The sequence below is a fragment of the Ammodytes marinus genome (assembly GCF_949987685.1).
Source record: "Ammodytes marinus genome assembly, chromosome: 4".
NCBI lineage: Eukaryota > Metazoa > Chordata > Actinopteri > Uranoscopiformes > Ammodytidae > Ammodytes > Ammodytes marinus.
Window position 1 is genome coordinate 34,374,650 of NC_137233.1, and position 22,696 is coordinate 34,397,345.

Consider the following 22,696-nt stretch of genomic DNA (forward strand, 5'->3'; position numbering starts at 1 on the left):
AGGGATTTTTATTTTTTTTTACAATTCAAGCAAATTAAGAAAACGTCTTCAACAATTTTTAAACAATTTCTCTAAAAAAAAACACAATGAACTATATATTAGGCTGGTAGGATGGCCTAGAGGAAAGGTGGCCGACCAGTGACCATGAGGTCGCTAGTTCGATCCCCGTGCACCGGACAAGAGGGTGTTAGTTGTAAAACTAGTAGTGGCTGGTTTAACGTCTACGGTGCCCACCATCTCTACCATTGTGTCCTTGAGCAAGATACTTAACCCCTAACCTGCTCAAGGGGCGCTGTACTACGGCTGACCCTGCACTCTGACCCCCTCCGAAGTGTGGTAACTTGATAGGGGATATGTGGAAAGACACATTTCAATGTAACCATTGACTAATAAAGTAAGTAACTTATCTAAAGTGCTGAAAATACAGACAACACAACCAAATACAGGAAGAACACGGCCAACCGGGTAAACCAACAACATACCAAAATGTTGTGCGTCTGTATGTGGTTGTGTTTTCTCCCCTTGCCAAGCTTCTAAATGTTGCACAAGTTTTGCAAAATTGTTGAAGTCGTTCAGTACTTAATTTGCCTTTGTTTTGTGCAAGTTGCATTGTGTTGAGCTAAATGAGTGAGGGGGCTCTGCTTCAGCTCAATGTATTATTCACTCATTAACAGTTGACAGTTCTTTATATCAAACTCGTCCCAAGTGGAGCGAGTGTAAAAAGTGGGAATCTGACAGCACTATAGATTTTTAATTTATTTTATTTAACCTTTATTTTTCCAGATAAAACATTAAGAACAGTTTCTTATTTACAATTATTGATCTGGTTTAAGAGGCCCCACTAGGAATAAAGGTACAAATAACAAATACACAAGCATGACTCACTTAGACAAATATAAAACGGATATACAAAATGAACTTCTAATGTATTATTTATTCAGCATATCCTGTATGTATACTATGTTTTGACCTGCGGATGATTTTCTAGCTCCAGACCGGCCTCCACCCAACATACAATGGACCATGATTGGCTCCACACTCACGCTGCACTGGGATCCCGTGGTAGCTATGGAGACAGAGTCAAAGGTCACTGGATATTTGGTAGGTCTTAATTTACTACAGAGCTCTTCATTTTTTCTTCAGAATCAAAAGGATGAGGCTTTCTGCATTAGGTCATTTGTTCTTGCGTCACCCTCTCTATCTCTCTCTCTGTCTCAGGTGCTACTTAAAAGACATCGCCACAATGACATCCACACTCTCTCCACCAACAAAACCACCGTGGAGCTCAGCATCTCCACCAGCGAGAACTATCTAATTCTGATCAAGGCCGTGAGCGAGGGAGGCGAAGGTGTGGGAAGTGAACCCATCCATATCCATAAATTAAGTGAGTTAACTTGTCACCTGACCTTCTTTATAGACTTTTTTTCCTCTAGGACCCCTGATGAAGCCTATTAAATAATGCAGAGACAACATTTAATATGGCTCCATCTAGGGTTGCAGGATATATCGAGTTTGTAAGATATATCGATATAATTTCCAATGGGATACAAGATTGGACACTATCGTTTATATCGATACACGTCATTCTGCGCTAAAATAATACATTTCTGCCTTGAGCGTCTGTGTTTTCCTCGCGTTGCATGAAGAGTATGTGTGTGTGTGAGACTTCCCGAGGAGTGAGCCCTCCCCTCTCTGATTTTCTGCACGTGCGCAGTGCGCACAGACTCCTCACTCTGCTCCGTTCACAATACAACAAGCACGGAGGGAAGCTAGGCAAAGTGACACAGCGCCGTTAGACGTGACACTTTTATCCAAAGTGACTTCCAATTAGTTAATTCAACCACACTCTAAAAAATATTTCAAGGGCTTAGTAAATGTAACAGTAATATAAAAGTATTTTTTGCTTGAAAAAGATGAGTAAACATCATTTTGGTGAGCATTTGGGTTAACTTAATCAAAATTCATGAGTAAAAATTAAACAGAAATATTTGTGTGAAATGTAATAAATAAAGTAAGTTTATTTAATCAACAAAATGTATTACTTGACTGACAGATTACATTGTGTAAATATTTTAGAATAATTATAGTATGTTTCATTGATATTTTTGAGAATAAACTATGAATAGAAAATATTAAGTAAATCTACTCATTATTCATGGTTTGTTTTACTTGATTTCTAAGCTTTGAAATCTACTCCATATTTTTGAGTGTAATAATGTTACATCAATTAAATTAAGTAATATGCAGTATCTGTTTTTAGAGTGCATGAGGGAACAAACCCAGAACAGCAAGAAGCATGTAGCCTATTAGCTTCAAGCTATTTTATTCAAATGTTTTTAGACCATCATATTCTTCTTAGCCAAGGTGCATTTGGAAGAGAATGTGTTTTTAGCCTGCAGATGTGTAGACTTTCTGCTGTCCTGATGTCAATAAAATACTGTGTAGTTTACACAAAACTGATGTTTTTCAATACCTTCATGCAGACTTTTTATCATTGCATTTGTGATACTCAACTAAATGTCATGGCTCATGTATCAGACTCATTTTGATGTACAATGCGTAGGCCTAATTAATTTATATTTAACAAACTAATAAATATGAGCTTCCACATCATGAGACCAGCAGTGGCGACTGGTCATTAGGGGCACGTGGGGCGAAGTCCCACCTACTCTCGCAAGAAAGAAAAAAAATATATATAAAAAAGTTAAGCGCTTTTAGTAAATTTTTTGCCGATCCTAGCTAGCTTCTCCAGATTGCGTTTGTCTGATTTGTGTCTCTGCCATGTCCATGGTCTCTGCAGTAAGACTACGGCAGCCGTGTGAGCCAGTCAGATTTGAGCCGAAGGGCTAAGGGACAAGATCGCCTTTTGCCCCTAAATGCAATGTGTATTGCACGTGAACAACTGCGAATGCGCGTGCTCGTAGTATTTCTCTGTTATAGAGAGCACGCCCCAGTGCGGCACTAATCCCGAGGAGGACCGGGGCCATAGATAGAGAATAGACAGTATAGAATAGGGAAATAGCCAAATGCACCGCTGCCACGAGGAGCAACCACAGCCGAAACCCCCGGAGGGGCGGCCCGTACAGCCCACTCGGACCCGCCATGCCCAGCCCATGAGGCAAGGCCTGAGGCGCCAAGCACAAAGGGCGCGACGCATCCGCCGCCAGCACTGGCACACCCAGATCTAGGACCAGCCGGAGGAGCACCGACGCCGGGCAGCGAAACACAGACGCCAACAGCGACGCCACAGAGCAGACCGCCAGGCAGGGATAAATGAATAAAACAGTTTAAAAACATTTAAAAACAGTTAAAACGCAAATTGCATAGATTGCTTCTATCCACCCCATGACAATCTATTGTCTCCCGAGGCGGTCAAAAGCAACCCGTGTCAAACGATTAAAAACATTGCAGTGCCCACCTACCAGTGCAACAATTACACAATCTGCACCCGATGCCCCATTTCCACCCCACCCAACGGTCCAGTCAGGCAATAGCACGGCGCCACTGCAGACGCCTGAGCATGCACCCCGACACCACCACCCCCCCGGCAACCCCCAGCCCAGAGCACACCAATGACAGCGGCAGGCAGCGCTGCCGCCCCAGTGCCCCACCCCCAGCCCAACCCCATCAGCCGACATGACCACCCAGCCAAGCCCTGGAGGCCGCCGCGACCGCATGTCCGTAGGCGAGGCATGGTCCCACCCCCCAGCAGCGGCGCCCATGGTCAGACGCCAATTTGCCCCAGCCCAAGCGGCCAGGGCAGCCCACCGGAACAGCCCAAGACCGGCACCTACCCCAGAGCAAACTCCCCCCCAGCAGAGGCCAGAGAACCGACCCCAGACAGGGTGACCCGACCCCGCGCCAGCAGAGAGGTGGACGAGCGCTAACCAAAGGTTAATTCAAAGAGATAAGTCTTAAGTTTGAACACCTCGATAGACTCAGATTGTCTGATCTCTATCGGGAGTGTGTTCCATAACGAAGGAGCTCGATACGAGAAAGCCCTGCTGCCGGCAGCTTTCTTAACTCTGGGGACAGACAGGAGCTCTTGCAGTCGTAGACCGTAGTGCCCGTGATGGGGCATATCGCGCAACTAGGTCAGACAAATATGAAGGTGCAAGCCCATGTAATGCCTTATAGGTCAATAGCAGCACCTTAAAGTCGGATCTGACATGAACTGGAAGCCAGTGGACCGACGCAAGAACGGGGGTGATGTGGTCGTATTTTCTAGTTCTGGTCAAAAGCCTCGCCGCAGCATTTTGTACCTTTTGTAAGCTTCGAGTACTTGCCCTGGGCAACCCAGACAGTAGTACGTTACAATAGTCAAGCCGAGAAGATACGAAGGCGTGTATTAATATTTCTGCATCAGCCATGGACAGACTGGATCGTATTTTTGATATGTTCCGTAAGTGAAAAAACTAGAGGTGGGCATAGATTATTTTTTTTAATCTAGATTAATCTAGATTAATTTTAGAATTAATCTAGATTAATCTAGATTAAAATGGCTCATTTGAATTCATTCATAATATGTGTGTGCTCCTAAATAATGACTCAAAGTAAGTCTTTGAGAACGTGTTTCTCAAGCCAGGTGGCGCATCAGACCAGGGGCTCATCTCCTGTGCAGGTGCACACCTAATGCATCAAGTTAACGCGCATGCAGAAAGAGGATGTCACGGAACTCATGTCCGTTAGCTTTTCAATATAAGACTGTCAAAATAAAAGTCCCGCAAAACAATCGTTATTTTGGGGATTAACTTCTCCGCGTGAGAAATTTGAGTTGTAGGCTAGCGTGTGAGAGTGTGAGCTGGTTGATATGAGTGTGTCTCACGGCCAAAAGGGTGAGACTTGGCAGCTCTGTCAGTTGTCAAACAAAGCGGACGGACGTGGTCTCTATAGCAACGAGATCAGCTGAGCTATCACTGATAAAAAAAAATATTGTTTCCATAATGATTTCCATAGCCTTAAGCCATAGGCTAGCCTACATGTTGTGTAATTCAGTGATTTTCAACCTTTAATGAGTCGAGGCTATGCATTGGCTTTGGCGATTTCCCTTGCCTCTTTTTTTTCTCTCCACACAAAGCTCTCCCATTGCACACACGCATGCCCCGGCCGCTTCTGAGAGCACAGACTGTTAGAACTCCTACAGTAAACCAATTCCGCATTGCACAAGGTGCAAACAACCTTGGTCTTGTCGAGGTTTCCATTGGGAAGCTTCTTAAAAATACATTTTCCCTGAAGCAAACCCGGCGGCTTCCTAGCTGCATCCATGTCAGCACGTTACGTTTGATGTGGTAGGCTACACAGGTGCGAAGTCGGACTCGTTCTGACTCGTGCACTACAGTGCAATTCGGCCAGGTATACATCCGCGCTAAAATAAGAGGAATAAGAGATTAACGGCGATATTTTTTTTATCGCCGATAAGAGTCTGGCGTTAACGCAGCACGTTAACGCCGTTATCGGCCCACCACTAGAAAAAACGCAGTTTTGGTAATCTCTTTGACTCAAAGGAGAGGTTGGAGTCGAACTTAACACCAGGATTTCTTGCTGTTAAGCTTTGAGAGATAACGCAATTGTCGGAATTAATTGTCAGTTGCTCAAGCTGATTTCTAACGTGTGCGGGACCGATTAATAACAATTCAGTTTTTTCTGAATTTAAGAGCAGAAAGTTTTGCGAAAACCAGCTTTTAACAGCGGATAGGCAGGCGTCTAAATTAGCGATTTGAGTAACATCATTAACTTTGACCGGGACATAGAGCTGAGTATCGTCCGCATAGCAGCGAAAATTGACCCCGACGCTACGAATAATTTGACCAATCGGAGAAATATACAAAGAGAAAAGCAGAGGTCCAAGAACAGACCCTTGAGGTACTCCGTATTTCACGTCAGTGAATATGGATGTACTGTCGTTGTAGGAGACGCACTGAGTTCTACCGGATAGGTATGATTTCAGCCAATCGTGGGCCGGCCCTGTAAAGCCAAACAGGTTTTCCAGCCGATCCAGGAGTATGTCATGGTCGATGGTGTCAAACGCTGCACTGAGGTCCAACAATAGAAGCACCGAGGCCGTATTGGAATCCATCATCAACAGAGTATCATTAACTACTTTAGTGAGCGCGGTTTCAGTCGAGTGACGTGCCCTAAAGGCAGACTGAAACGGTACAAAAAGTTGATTACTAGTCAAGTGATCAGAGAGCTGTTGCGCCACTACACGTTCTAGTATTTTGGATAAAAAAGGCAAATTTGACACTGAGCGATAATTACTCAGATCATCAGGATCCACAGCAGCCTTAAAGGAAGTGGGAACAGTACCAGTCATTAATGAAAGGTTGACAACATCATGTAGGGTTTGCCAGAGTTCTTTGAACAATTTGGCAGGCAAGGGATCAAGAAGGCAGGTCGTTGGTTTTGAGTTTTTGACTATTTGAGTCAGTTCTTCATACGGAACGGACTCAAAGTTATTTAGTAAACAGATATTACGCTTACACGCAGCTATCGTGCAGTTCGTTGTACCGAAGGAAGTGATTTGGTTTCTAATACTGGTAATTTTACTATCAAAATAGTCAATAAAATGATGATTTTGTGATGATTGAGCGATTTGATGATTGCGTTTTTTTTGTAAGTTTGGCAACAGTGTCAAATACAAATTTTGGATTACTCTTACTCCTATTAATAAGAGAAGAGTAATAGGCCTTCTTTGCTACATTCAGAGCACGCTTGTAGATTGAGACGCTATCTCTCCAAGGCCGGTAGGTGGACTCTTGTTTTGATTTTCTCCATCTTTGTTCGAATCTCCTGCAGTCCTTTTTCAGAGCTTGAATGTGGTCAGTAAACCAGGGAGAAGCCCTCATCGTTCGTCTGGTTTTTGTAGAGAGAGGTGCCACAGAATCCAGGAGGGTAGAGAGGGTTGAGTTCAGCGCAGCTGTCAGGCTATCGACAGATTCGGTCACCGGTGCTAAGGAGGCCAGGACCGTGGGAAGTTGATCCAGTAAGGTTGTTACAGTTGACGCTCCGATATGGCGAGTGGTTACCACTGCTCCATCGTCCGCGCTCGGGCAATCCAGGGCAACCTAGAAGGAAATAAGAAAATGGTCAGATACTACAGAAGTGACAGGAGAAACATTTAGGGCCATTACAGAAATCCCACGGGAGAGGACGAGGTCGAGGGTGTTTCCATCACAGTGAGTCGGTTCATTTACAAGTTGGTTGAAACCAAAGTTATCAATAATATTAACAAAGGCTTTCCTTAAGGGATCGGCTGCCTTATTGAGGTGAATATTAAAATCACCGATCATTAGGATTTTATCAGAGTGGGTGATAAGATCCGCAAGAAAGTCACTAAATTGTTCTGTAAATTGTGAGTATGGGCCGGGTGGCCTATAGACCACAACCTAATTGAAACCCTCCCCATGAAAGCCATTTTTCCTATTTACAGGAGGTGGCCTCATTACCATGGCTTCAAATGAATCACATTTAAAGTCATTCTTCGAGCTCAGGTTGAAAATAGATTTATAGATAAGGGCAACACCTCCACCCCGTCCAGTATCCCGGGCCACATGAGAGTATGAGTAGTTAGGAGGAGAGGCCTCATTTAGAGGTAGAAAAAAGTTTGGCTGAAGCCATGTCATTTGTCACAGACCAATCATATCAAACTTATGTTCAATAATCAAGTCATTTATCAATAGGGATTTACTAGAAAGAGATCTAGTATTTAAGAGCCCACATTTGAGGGTCATAGTGGGGTTTGGCTTACCACCTCCCAATGTGGGAATGGTAATTAAATTATTGTGCTTAGCAACATTTGGATACAGTAAGCAATTTGCCACATACAGAAAAATATACGAAGGGCCGGGCCACTTTGCAACACATTTATCAGGACATGTAGCTGCTCTGATGTTTAGTTTCATAGTGTCTTCGTAAATTGTAATCCTTCTTCACGGCAACACTTTCCTTGCACATTAAACAGACACATTCCCCCTCTTGTTTATATGCCAATGATACACCCAGTGTTTTCTGCCTTTGCGTCCAATGTCCAGCAGGGTGAAAATAGTATCCAGCCGAGGTCCCGACCCTCCTAGGGGGGTCCGGGGGTATGCCCCCCCGGGAGATTTTTTAAAGTTTTTAAAGCGAAATGCATGAATCTGGTGCACTTTGAGAGGGAAATTAAGAGGCTAAATCTGAAGAATTTTGTATGAAAAAAAAATGGAGACACTGTGTCAGATGAATTAGAAGCTATTGGAGAAGGACGCATAGATTTTCCATAATAATATTAATTTAAAATAAAATATTATGCAGGGTCCTCTGGGATGGGCTTGTTGCTCATTTTCTTTTATGGGACATATTTCTCTGTAATATAATGAGTGCATTTAAATTATTTAAAAATTAAAAGCGCCATATTACATTATATTTTTAAAATGTGCCACGGGCCAATCAATCAGGGTTTGACACCCCTGCACTAGTGGGTTAACTAAGAAATGCAAAAAAAAATAAAAATAAAAAATTCAAAGGGCCATATTACAGTATATTTTTAAAATCGGCCGCGGGCCAATAAAAAGCGGGGCCGTAGTTTGGGGACCCCTGCCGTAGACCAAGCCATCGGTCAAGGAGCTAACATGAGGAGGAATGTTATGGTTAAGCACATTAACAGTTTCATGATTTAACATTACGTTTAACATGGTAGGTAAGCTAATTGACTCCACCTCCGCACTAGCAGGCTCATGTACAACCTGCGACCTGCTGGGTCACAGGTTCAAGAATCAGAATGGGTACTTGAATCAATCGCGATTCAAGTACCCATCTATATTCCTAGACAAAATAGCAGTGCCTTCTCCATTAGGATGGAGGCCGTCTGCTTTCAGCAGGTTAGGGCGCTTCCAGAATGAAGACCAATTATCCACAAAGTTAAAACCCTGCTCCTGGCAGTGCTGTGCCAGCCAGCGATTTAACGCTGTAACCCTACTGTACGTCTCACCATCACCCCTCCTGGGTAGGAGACCAGAGACTAGTAATGGATGCGACACATCTTTGAGGCAGTCTCAAAAGCCCTAGCTAAGCTATATTTAGTGATCTCAGACTGCTTCCGCCTAATGTCATTGGAGCCGACATGAATAACGATGTTATCAAAAACATAAGCCTATAACGTGGAGTGGTAGCTATGCTAAAGAAGGCTAACGGCTATCGATCATAAGAAGGCACTCCTCTGCTTCCCTCGTTTGCTGTTCGGTGGAGAAGGTATTTTGTCGAAGACGGGATACAAGGATTTTAAAAACTTTTCTGAGAGGATGAGATGAGAGCAGCAATAGTCAGCTGGATGCTGTCTATGCTGGGCGAGTGAACGTCGCTGTATTGACGCGGCCGCCTTTCTCTTCAAATAGCCTAATAAGTGCTTTGGTGAGTGAAATAATGCTATTCTGTTTTGCTATCGATTGAAATTGATATTGAATATGGCGTCGAGTCGGAGTGTCAGTGTTTTCATGTGTCAGTAGCATTGCATTTGAAGGTGTGTGTGCTGCTGGTTGTGCTTATGTTATGGGCGATCATCAGCAATAGTTGTTGTTGTTGTTGCCGATGCCATCGGAGTGTATGTTGTGAAGAGTGAGAGCTTTTTTATATATGTAACATATATTATTACTTTGAAAACTAAAGAGTTATATGTGATTTAATTAGCCTGCCTTTATCTGACACCGCAGCAGCCTGCAGCGCGCAACCTACCTACTGAACGGAATCTGTCAGTTTAAAATCACGGCATTAAAAGCACCAAATGACTTGCTTTAACGAATTTCGTTAGAATATGACAAAGAATTTTAGAATATTATTTTATTATTTCCATGAAGCTGTTTAGTCAGAAAGTGAGCGATCACGTGTGGCTCATCCTCGTTGCTGTCCAAGGCATTTGAGACGCAGCATTTATTTTATGCTCATAGTTAATCATATAGCAGTGCTGAAACGAAAGCTTCTCTCTTAAAATCGCGATCCGATTGCTTGTCCCTAACCTTGGATACACAGAGACATGTCCCCGAACTGACTGCACGATAGTCTGTACAGTGAAACAGCCGCCTCCCTCGTTAGTTTCAGTCTACAGCCTACAATGCTAATATAACCACCACCTGCGCATAAATAAAGCCTCTTATTTTTATTAGGAATTATTGAGCTGTTTTGTCGTCAGAAAATAAAGAAGCACTTCAGCAGATTGTCTGTGATGTGTAGCCACATTGAGTCCACTCGGTGACCATAACGTCACAAAGGCTGCGTGAATGAGGCTTTACTAAGTTAGTCCGATGCTGTGTTGTCACTTGACTCAGTTAGTTTAAGATGCAGTTTGAGGTTCACGCTCCACACAGCTGCTGCTGGAGCCACCGGGAGTTTTTGCTCCATGTGAGAAAAATTTAATATTTGCAGTTTGCATAATCTATTTGAAATTGATATACGTAAATTTTTTGATAGTTCAAGATCCATTCCTCATTCAATCAGCGAACAGAGGAAGTGTCTGAGAACGATGACGTCGAAGTCGCGCTCCAGTTTCAGTTGAATGCTGCGTTCCTTTACACTTGGAATTCGGAAATGTCCGACTTGGTAGTTCCGAGCTCCGACCTGTCTGTGTTCCAGTGCATCTGCTCGGGAAAGTATGGACGCCTACAACCTTTCTCATCCAAATAACTAAACGTTAGGCTCTAGCAAGTTACCGTTGCCAGGTACCGGTAGATCCATAGACTACAATATGTAGTGAAGTCGTAAATTTCCGAGTTCCCTGTACAACTGGAACGCACCGTCCGAAGCCGGCTCATGACATACGTCACGACCAAACGCGATTGGTTGGCTAATCCAGAGTGGCACTGAGCAGACCCAATAGTTTTAAACTTCAACAGACACCCGCCTCCAATTGAGTGAACGTTTGCCAATAACAGCAGTTCCAGACCTTCTGTACAAATGAAATGAAGTACGATGGTCTGGTAGTACCAGGCTACTGAAATGCAACGCCAACTGGAGATACGGGCATAATATTAGTGGTAGAGGAGAAAAAGATGCACCAACTGTCCGATTATGGTCCCCATGAAAGAAATACACGTATGCAGAGATTTGAGTGATTAGAATCTATTGGCCCTTTTTAGATAGCACTACTCAAAAGGGTTTTAAAAACTAAAAATAACACATTTTGCGTTTTAGTATATGACAGAAGTGCTTCGCACGAGTGGTCAGCCCGGCGGTCAGCTGCACAAGCCGACCCGGCAACGATCAGCTGTGAGCGCGCCCACCGTCCTGTTCCACCAGCGGAACTAAAATCTCAAAAGTGCGTCAAATAAATAAAATGTTAAGCTGAATGTTGTGCCGTGTATTTTTGTAATCATAAAGAGCAGCGTACTACTTGCATAGCCTACATATTTTATACTTAGGCTAACATTTTGAATGAATGCAGCCCCCGTGCCTCAGTGTCCCCCCAGCTGCTCCAAGTCGGAGATATCTGTCCTTACGCAGTCCCATGCAGCGCTCCTAAGTGGCCGGTGTGCGCACTATTGAATCAGCACCTCCTACTCAGTTGCACACCATGCTGCACATTTATAAGTGATTAATATCTTTATTTCGGTCTGAGCAAACACTGAATTTGTATTATCTTCTAATAATTGTCCAACAAAGTCATCGGCTACCCGGCACAGCCTGCACTGCGAGTCCATTCTGTTTACAAACTTGCGTACACGAGGTGAGCGCTGGTGTGGGATTTGAGCGTACCCTACGCTCACGTCCATATTGATAAATGCCGAGGTTTGCGTGGACATGTGTGTACACCCACTTTTCTGGTCTACGCACGGTTGATAAATGAGGGCCAGTGAGAAGGGAACATAAGTGATATGGACTATGCAGATGTGTAGCCTTAAGAAAACCACTTTTCAGTGGGGCTCATCAGGATAAAATGCTTCAATTTGCCAGGGAGCATACAGACTGGACTCTGGAGCAATGTAAAAAAGGTTGTGTGGTCTGATGAGACCAGATTGATCCTGTTCCAGAGTGATGGGTTCATCATGGTAAGAAGAGAGGTGGATGAAGTGATGCTCCCATCATGCCGAGTGCCTACTGTACAAGCCTGTGTGGCAGTGTACAGTAGGATCTGGGGTTAGTTTAGTTGGTTAGTTCTAGTTTCTAAGCAACATTATGTGCCAAATAAAGCTTATCAAAATGTGTTACGGTGAATAAGTGCCGTAATCAAAGCTAAAGAAGATAAGTATCAGTATTTTTTTCTTATTCATACATTTAAAGATTTGTGCTTCTTGAAAAAGTTGAACCGTCATCCTAAAAAATACTGGAAAAGTGCTTGAATTTTAGTCGGATACGAACTCTAGATATAATGTGAATTTCTGGTCCTTTACGTTTTGCTTTGCTGTTGTTTTTTGTTACAGGCATGGGAGCACAGGGCTCGGGAGCGATCCGCCTCGGCCCATTGTACCTCTCTGCAGTCCTCATCAGTGCACTGCTCTGCTCCGTCTGGTGATGTGGTCTAATCAGAGAAGCCATGGAGCAAGCCCTCCCTCTTTCTACATCCTGTCAGTCAGCCTATATCCTACCCCCCCCCTCCACCCCCCACACACACACACACACACACACACTGGACTGGCACAAGGCCCAGGCTTCAGTGGCAGGGCTGGTAAAGACTTGAGAAAAGGACCAGGCTCCACATCAAACTCTTAAAGGGACCACGCCACTTTTTGCTTTATAAGAACTATCAGATAGAGACATGTGTCATTTTGCTTGCATGCAAATGGTATTTTCCTCCAGCGTCATAAGTGCCACTGTGCTCAAAAGTTTTGATTTGAAAAAGTTATGTTAACGACATGACTTATCTTCTTGGTATCTTTAGAGATACTACTGCCTTAAAAAAAATTATACACATACAGTCCATACCAAAGTAGGCTGCTTGCTTTATGGTTTTCTTAACCCTATACAAACATTTTAACTTGCAAAAAACGGAGCTAACATGAATTAATCTCAAGGTCAACTACTCTGCAGATGATTAGCCTGTATTCATTGGTTGCATCCATATTTTAACGTCTCAAAAACTGATCGTTAAGAAGCCAGTTCCATTGACAGAACATCAACTGAATATTTGCAGCTTTTTGCCAAAAGAGACACCTATTGCAGGCTTCAAAGTTTTACCAGGCTTTTTCAGATATTTATCAAAGATGCATCGCAAATTGATCAACTGTGCCTCAAACCCACTTATCTCTGTGTGCTGAAAAAGTGTTAGCTCTTTTAAGAGCGCCACAGGCTCCTGAGTTTAAGGCCCTCTCTACAAAACTCTCGATGGATCTTGGCATGTTGCTCGCTGTCTCATGCTCCTGCTAAATAATAAATGCCTATCACACTCGGCATTCTCAGTCTAGCGAAACATCCGGGATTGCAGAGAATAGAGACGTGTGTTGTTACTAAGTCGAGCCAATCCCGTGTGTATTGTCCCTCCTCTACATTTAGACCTGTGTTCTAGATATACGAATATTGTATCACAGAACATCTGTCTACATCAATGCCCTAGATGACCAGCTCAGTGCACAATGGACTACAACAGTGCCTTCACTAGAGCTATTCTTTCTCTTCATATTTCTTTACTTTTTCAAATAGCTTAGGACAAAGATTCATGGTTTCTTTTGTTTTCCAAAACTAGTTAGTAAGGATGAACAGGAAACGCCGAATTTAAGAGAGGGAGCCCATTACTGGAAAGCGTATGTTGATTAAAATTGCATTAAAACACAAGTACACCAGAGCACCAAGCAGACACAAAGGGTTGGAAGCTTTAGGAAAAGTCCAAGTGGTTTGAGATCATTTGAGTCCCAGACATTATTTATGGTCTGCGCTATAATACATTTATAACATCCATGGCATAATTTATGGGCTATTAAGGGATCAGAATAATTGATGCCGAGATGGAAGAGGGCACTGGCTGGAAATGGAGCGAAAATGCATGGCTGTCATTTTACCCTTACCCCCATCTCCCTCCATTAGAAACATTACCGGACTGGACAGTAACAGAGGAATACTGCTACTCCGCTGAGGGAACTTCTTTTTTTCACACCCTTTTATTGTCTGGATGATTCGGGGACTCGGGTCCTTGTGATGTTTATGTGGATGTGGAAGAATACAGTCCAGTCATCTTTACTGCTAGACATTACTGTGCCTTTGCTGAACATGGGGCTGTGTAGGTCATTGGAATCGGAGGCTGTCGTCGCTGTACGTGTTTTGCACTCCCAAAGTCCAAATGAAAGCACAAGACACTGATGCAAGGTGAGTGGATGTCCTCACTTAGCCGTCTGAACAGGTGTGCGGACCCCCAGAGGCCTCGTAAAAAAAAATACTAAATGGCAGAGATAATCAGGCCGTCCTATCTGCTCCTTGACTGGCTTCATAAAGTTCTGTGCTCTTTTGATTAGACTGCTGCACACCAGTCAATGGGATATCGATTGTAACCAGCTGTCACAATTCAGCTGCTTTGATTGACTGATGGCTGTGTTTCTCATTGCACACGTTCTGTTGTGTTACCCGTCAATGATGTTTCAGATGTCCTCCATTAGCTACTTTTCAAAGGCATTCTTTTCTCTGTTGTGTTTTTTGCTTTTATAAGAGTAGTAGTCACTGTGTTGCTCAATTTTTTTTTATATTTTGCAAGTTTTGTACTGTAGTGGTAGACTGTTACTTTGCGTTGGAGCAGTAGACCTGGAATTGATTTGGCTGGTTGATTCTTTTGTGTTCCATTTTCAAAAGCTCAGACATACCAGCATCCAATATGATGCAATTCCTGGGGAAATGTTTTCATTTTAATGGAATTTGCCTTGCCTAGCAAATTCAGTGTTTAACTTTTTAGTAGAATTAGGCTGGATCCCAATTCTCTCGTTTGGCCCTAAACCTAGCCCTTGAACCAACCAAGAGTTTCCTGAGGTAGTGGATTAAATCTTTTCCTATTTTGTAGTTTTAAACTACAAATCTAAATTGTTTGGATTACAGAAAACATCCTAATCTAGTCGATACTAGCAATCTTTTTTTTTATATGCTTGATACATTGAAACGACATCAAAACAATATTTACTGTAAACAATAAAACTGGGATGCTATCGTCATTTCATGTAAACTAATGATACACTAGATGTGGCTTTCTTTCTTACTGTCAGCCATTTCTGCTGACCATTCCCCGCGTTTCATCCGAGATTTCTCCTAATCCCTTCGTTTGGATTGTTGGTCAGAAAAATATCAGTTTTGAGGGCAATCTGGCCCTAACCCTTAGCCCTAATCCTTGATTCCAGAGGGAATTGAGACACCTCTATTATTGAAAATAAAAAACGAAGAAATCACTTGTACATAAGTATTCACAGCCTTTGAGATCAAGCTTAACATTGAGCACAGGTGCATTCTGTTTCCACTGATCATCCTTGAGATGTTACTACAGCTTAATTAGAGTCCACCTGTGGTAAATTCAGTTGGTTGGACAGCTAACAGTGCATGCCAGACCACAAAACAAGCATGAAGTTGAAGGAATTGTCTGTAGACCTCCGAGACAGGATTGTCTCAGGGCACAGATCTGGGGAAGGGTACAGAAACATTTCAGCTGCTTTAAAGGTCCCAATGAGCACAGTGGCCTCCATCATCCATAAAAGGAAGAAGTTTGGAATCACCAGGACTCTTCCTAGAGCTGGCCGTCCCTCTAAACTGAGTGATCAGGGGAGAAGGGCTTGTGTTAGGGAGGTGGCCAATAACCCGATGGTCACTCTGACAGAGCTCCAGGGTTCCTCTGTGGAGAGAGGAGAACCTTCCAGAAGGATGACCATCGCTGCAGCACTCCACCAATCAGGCCTGTATGGTAGAGTGGCCAGACCAAAGCCACAGCCCGCCTGGAGTTTGCCAAAAGGCACCTGAAAGACTCTCAGACCATGAGAAACTAAATGTTCTGGTCTGATGAGACAAAGATTGAACTCCTTTGGCGTGAATGCCCAGCGTTATACTTGGAGGAAACCAGGCACCGCTCATCACCTGGCCAATACCATCCCTACAGTGAAGCATGGTGGAGGCAGCATCATGCTGTGGGGATGTTTTTTAGCGGCAGGAACTGGGAGACTAGTCAGGATTGAGGGAAAGATGAATGCAGCAATGTACAGAGAAATGGAAGAAAACCTGCTCCAGAGTGCTCTTAACCTCAGACTGGGGCCACGGTTCATCTTTCAACAGGACAACGACTGTAAGCACACAGCCAAGATATGGAGGAAGTGGCTTCAGGACAACTCTGTGAATGTCCTAGAGTGGCCCAGCCAGAGCCCACACTTGAATCCCATTGAACATCTCTGGAGGGATCAGAAAATGGCTGAGAACCAACGCTACCCATCCAACCTGATAGAGCTTGAGAGGTTCTGTAAAGAGGAATGGGGGAAACTGGCCAAAGATAGGTGTGCCAAGCTTGTGGCTTAATTTACCCAAAGACCTGAGGCTGTAATTGCTGCCAAAGGTGCCACAACAAAGTATTGAGCAAAGGCTGTGAATACCTCTGTACATATTTTATTTTATTTGCAAACATTTAAAATTTACTTTTTTTATGTTGTCATTTTGAGGAAAAAATTCATTGAATCCTGCGTTATAGTGAAATGTGGAAAAAGTGAAGCACTGTGAATACTTTCCGTGTGCACTGTAAATGCCCAACTTGGTAGGGTATACGGCTAAGGGGTACAGTGAAGGAGTGAATTGGGTTTCGGCTTTTTTTTGTGGAGTTGACTATCAGAGAAACTGTCTTGGCATTGAGGGGACAAAAGAAAATGGTGGAAGCTATGTCAGCTAATTGGCTGTGCACTACCCAATTTTCATTTATCCCTCCTCTTTTGCATTATAAACTGCTCTGTGAAAGAGGTGCGGTCTTTAGACAGCTTATCAAACCAGCTCAGTTTGAATCATGAATAAAGTGTGTGTATTATTATCACATTATTTACCAAGTTAACAAGCCTGCTACCTGACAATTAGCATACTAGCCAGATTGGATAATTTAAAAAATATATTTACTATCCTTAAAACCAGAAAACTGACTAGCACTAATATGTTTATAGCTGTATGTTTAGTAAATGAGCTTAACATCCACAGTAGCTCACAAACAAGCCGTGGCGGTATTCACTATGTCACTAGGCCGCGTCTTTTTTACAAAGATGTGCGCCATTTTCAAATGTGAATTGGCCTTAAAGCAGATCGTGTGTGCAAACATGTGATCGAAGTGAAGTGGCTTTAATATTCCCGTTAGTATGCAAATAAATTAACCTCATTGCCAGATGGAAGATTTATAGGTTATTTATTAAGCGCTTAAATGTGTGGCAGTTTCTAAAAGCTTTCTCATTTACATCAGGGGTCGGCAACCCGCCGGAAGTAATATGTGGCCTAAAGCATAGGCTACTTTTATTCATATTGTGAATGAATTAAATACTTTTTTCATCCCAGGGACTACAGATAATAAGCTACTAGCTTACTCTGGTGCAATTGTTATTAAATTGTGCATGTCCCTTTAAACATAAACAAATCTTTTAAAAAATTATAAAATATATATAATTAGGCTAAATTATAACATTCATTCAATGAATCAGTCTGAAGGCTGCAAGTTGGCTAGTAGACAGCGCCTGATGCTGAAATAGCCGGTGTGTGTAGTAGGGCAGGCTATAAAAAAAGCTTGGTTACACTTTACAATAAGGGTACATGAATAAACTGTTCGTTAATGCTATTAATGTTTAGTTTATTTGTAAATGCATATTAAGCATTAAGTAAGTTACGGTTAGTTAATGCTTCGTTAACTAATGCTTCGTCGAGCATAAACTAACCATGACAGTTAGTTAATGCTTAGTTTGTTTATTAAACATTTACTAAGCATGTGTTATCAGTTAGTTAATGCTTAGTAAAGGCGTAAGCCTTAATTAAGCATTAACTATTAACTAACAGTTATTTAATGTATATTTATTGTAAAGTGTTACCAACAACTTTTTAAATAAAAACACAGGAGTGTATCAAACTTATTTTTAGCCTACACATCATCAGACAGCACGTCTATGCGGCCAGTTGCAGAGCTGGCTGAAAGGGACACCTGTTTCATTGACACACTGATACCATACATAAACTTGTCAGTAGCCAGCTCCTCTTTGAATATCGTATTCAAAGAAGTCATGGTGACACTTTTGGAGGAGCCCAAACGTGCCATACGAATTCAGCGCATTTAATAGTCTTATTCGACCATGCTTACTTTGCATAACAAACCAGCCTGTCATTTTAAAAATGTAAATGATTGGGGGCGCCCTTAGCTCAGTTGGTAGGGCGTCCCCCCCATGGGCCTCGGCCAGCAGCGGACCCGGGTTCGATTCCAGTCCGCGGTCGTTCTCTGTATGTCACTCCCCTCTCTGCCCCATTTCAACTCTGTCTCTACACTATCAATAAAGCATAAAAATGCCAAAAAATATCTTAAAACAAATAATAATAATAATGTAAATGATACATATGTATTATTGAATTATTTTAGTTTAATTCATTCCCTGCATTCATCATTTCTGTGTGAGAGAAGTGGTCTGTCACGAATATCAGATGCATTTTTCATTAATTAATTCCTTGAATCAGCTTTTGATTATGTTCCGGCCTTCCACCCACTGGCTGGTCCGAGGCCAAACTCAGTTGCTGACCCCTGATTTACATAGTTGTAACTCTGCCTAATGTGTTGCACCTTTGCTGATGCTCACATAAGAAAACAAAACTATTGTTTCTGGCCATATGATTTGATAAAAACTAGAAAAGTTTAATGTAATGGAAGTAAAGGAAGGGATTCGGCTGGAATGGTTGAAATGTACTGTTTACAGAAAACAGCAACAAATCTATTTATATCCACAAGGTCCGTTCATTTAGATTGTTTTCTGTGGTTGTCGTCGTGGCTAGAAAGGAGTGTACCGGGTGTAGTGTAAATAGCTTGCATATATTTTTTAAACATGGCCATCAAAAACAACCTTATTGCTTTTTATATAGTGTGTTCTTCGACCTTAATACTGGTGTATTAATCAATGATCTCTGTGAGATACTGACATGTAGAATGGCGTTTTCATATTGAAAAGTAACTGTTTTGTCTTGTATACTAAAATTGTGCATGTTAATCATTGTTTGTGAATTTGTGTTTTTTTCTAATACTATAACTTAATAAAAATGTTTATTCCCGCCTTTGGGCTGTTTGTCTCATTCTGCCAAACTCAGACACACCAAAGATTCCATCCTTTACTAAAGTCAATCGTCAAATAGTTTTTCCTTACCTTGGTTATTGCAAATATGTGAGCGAATTAGCCGATCTACAGTACAATATCAAGTAATAAAATTTAGTTTTGGGAATTTACTGAATTGAGTTGCGTAAACCCAAATGACGAAGTATTATTCCAGCAACTGTATCTCTGGGAAAATATTGGAGATTTTGCTGTGTACACTTAATGGGAATGTGTAAGCATCAGGGGTACATACAGTTCGTACTGCAAAGAGAGGCACGGGTGGTTGGGGGGTCAACAGTAGCCCAACAGCCAGTATCTGACCTAGCAGGTTAATCAAAGTGATATGTTTAAAATGTTGATAACAATATTAATGGATACTTTTTGTTTCTTCCTGAGAACAGAACCTTACATAACACATTGCATAATAAAATGTAAAAAGCATTCATATGCAATGCATTAGGCTACTTCAATGTGCATTGATATAAAAAAAAATGCATCACTAACATTGTTATACAATTCAAAGCCTGTCAACATTGAACTTAAATTTAGGTAAAGAAAAATATCTAAAATCAATTTATGAATTATATTTCATATAATATAATATATTATATTTAAAAAGAATGGAAATTATATACTTATATGAAGCAGGAAAATGTTTTTAGCGCAGGGTTAAACCTCCTTTAATTCAGTCCGTGTTTAGCAACAAATGACGGCGCACACCTCTTATTGTCTGGCGGTTTTCCTGCTACGATCTGATGGTAGCTGCCACGGCAAGCAGCACCGTCCAATGGCTCACTTCTCTGACCCATATTCTGCCCGTTGCTTTCGCCGTCCTGGCCTAAACCCTGCCAAGTAAGTATGCAGTCGGCGGTGGAAACACAGGCCAGATCTAAGGTTACCGAGCTGACTTGAACCGTGCCGTGCTGACCAGAAGCGCTATATTCAATGGAAACGAAGGCAGAATATTACACCACTACATTTTTTAAGTACTTGAAGACCTGTAGATCTATAGACACTGCTATTGCATAATCCAACACAGTTAATTGCCGTTGTTTCAAAGATATCACGTGAAATCCAGTGTCTCCAATGAGATGTATTAACTTGCATTAATGGTGACATCGAAGCAATGCTTGATTGAACGGAGCAGAAAGACTCTGCTTGTGGGATTCACCAGAGGTGGGACCAAGTCATTGTTTAGCAAGTCACAAGTAAGTCTCAAGTCTTTGCCTTCAAGTCCCGAGTCAAGTCTCGAGTCAAGACAGGCAAGTCCGAGTCAAGTCCCAAGTCAATGCTGACAAGTCTCAAGTCAAGTCACAAGTCCTGCAGTTTGAGCTTCGAGTCATTTCGAGTCCTTTAACCAAAAAGTAATAATATATTTACCCACATCATGTACGCTTTTAAAATCTATATTTATTTATTAAAACAAGTGCAATTGAAATTGTGGAAAAAAAATTGTACGGACATTGCACTTCCCAATTGCACTATTTACCAGTGATTTTTAACATTTAACTCATATTTTGCAATAATATTCTTCATTTTAAACCACTCCTTTACAGAATAAAAACATTTATTAATTTGTTTTATGTTGACCACCTCATATAGCCTACACACAGACACATCACACATAGGCTACATGTAGAAAAGCCCCCAAACTTTATAGGTTACAGTGTTGTTATTTCTTATAGTGTGATAAGATGTGTTTTGTTCAGTGTGGATGACATTATAGCTGTCAGTTAGTGGCCGTGACGTCAGTCGGCCGGAGGGTCTGTTTCCTTTTCTTCTCTCTCTCGGTCAGATGTGTGACGCGAGCATGTTGCTGCAGTAGTCGATCATTCCACAGTTGAAACGTGTTTATTTGAGTTTATGTGTGAATCACCCGTGTGTGTAAGTAGCCTAAATGCAGTCCCGATCGCTGTTATAAGTTACAGTGTATGGATGTTATTAACAGCCGCGATTCGCCGGTCGCAACAGCTGTTCTAACGTCTCCTCGAGCGGAATGTAAGCTTCTGTTCTTTTCCCGCGATCTATGCTGCTGTGCCTGTGAAAGAAGGAAAATAAAGAGCGGATAAACCATACTCCTCCTCTCCTAGTCTCATGATTATAGTCTGACGTTTTTGGCCATAAGATGTTCTGGCCGACACCTCTGAAGTGAAACCAGTGATAAGCAGATCAGCGCGGTACCGGTAGGCTACACTAGGCTACATGATGAAAGATACAGAGCGGCAGGCCTACTTAAAAATATACTTTTTAATCTTTGGGTTTTGTGGAAAGTAGCAAGTCTTGTCAAGTCAAAAGGCTCAAGTCCAAGTCAAGTCACGAGTCATTGATGTTAAAGTCCAAGTCGAGTTGCAAGTCTCTTGACATTTTGTCAAGTCAAGTCTCAAGTCATTAAATTCATGACTCGAGTCTGACTCGAGTCCAAGTCATGTGACTCGAGTCCACACCTCTGGGATTCACACATCAATGGCGAGCAGACCTTTTTTACTCAGTGAGATCTAAACAGGGTTACTCTATGCGACAGCAGTTTGTAGAGCAAAAGGAGTGTTTCAGAGTATAATCACCCGATTGATCAAAGAACAGCTTTGCATTGCCTTTTCAGCTGCACTTTTTACCCATCATTAGCCCCACACAGGCCCAGTATCTATCTATGAAGAAAATATGTTCCTTTATTTTCGACCAGTGGCCTTCTCTAAATAACTTAACACGAGCCATGTAATTTGAACTCATGCTTATGTGTCAGAGAAGGTTGCTCATTTGCGTTCACCCCGTGTTGACCTCCTTGTTTTACAGTTATGTGTGAAGAAATGTGTTCTATTATGCATACAAATGATCACTAGATATCCTGTTGAAATGAGAAAGATATCAAAGCTTTTCTCTAGAGCACCACTGATCAAGCTTTTGTGGCGTATTCTAGCTTAAAAAAATATGAATGTTTCCTTCAGTGTGAAGACATGTTTTTAAATGGTTTTTGGAACATAGCAACAAGCAGAACATGAGTTGGCTGTTGCCTAACGTTCCCAAAATACTCTAATGAAAATCATTTTAAAATGAGATTTTTCTTACTAACAAGAAAGGGAAGTAATTGTGTTTATTAATTAGAGTTGAAATGTTGATGCATAACTCAAGGTCTCTTCAAACATGTTCTATTCATTCCTAAATATGCCTATTAGGGTTTTTACAAAGAAAGCCCTCTAGCCTTTTCACAGACAACCACGGATGTGCTATTCAAATGGATGACAAAATCCAATACAAACTGGCATTTCAATGACATCATGGCAATTTCCATTTGTGTTGTATCTCAACATTATATTTTCCCTTTTCATCAAAAGAAGAATCTGACCTTCCTCCCATTCAGTCGCTGCTTTATTCATTTGAAAGGATTAGAAATAATATTGAATAAGAAAATATCAAAGCAATCATTCTTGACACAAGTCCATCACCTTTCCATTGGCATGCTAGAAAAACACAAATGAAGT

General features: G+C 41.9%; 1 protein-coding gene across 1 annotated transcript in view; it reads left to right on the plus strand.

Moving 5' to 3' along the window:
* The window catches only part of cntn3b (contactin 3b), a gene marked incomplete at both ends in the record, with an annotated part of 118,912 nt that extends 106,437 nt beyond the window's left edge, over positions 1-12,475 (plus strand). Inside the window, 3 exons of the mRNA XM_080026383.1 lie at positions 989-1,101; positions 1,219-1,384; positions 12,384-12,475. Coding sequence (XP_079882509.1) covers positions 989-1,101; positions 1,219-1,384; positions 12,384-12,475 — 371 coding nt within the window. The remainder of the gene's footprint in view (positions 1-988; positions 1,102-1,218; positions 1,385-12,383) is intronic.
* Positions 12,476-22,696: the final 10,221 nt, after the last annotated feature.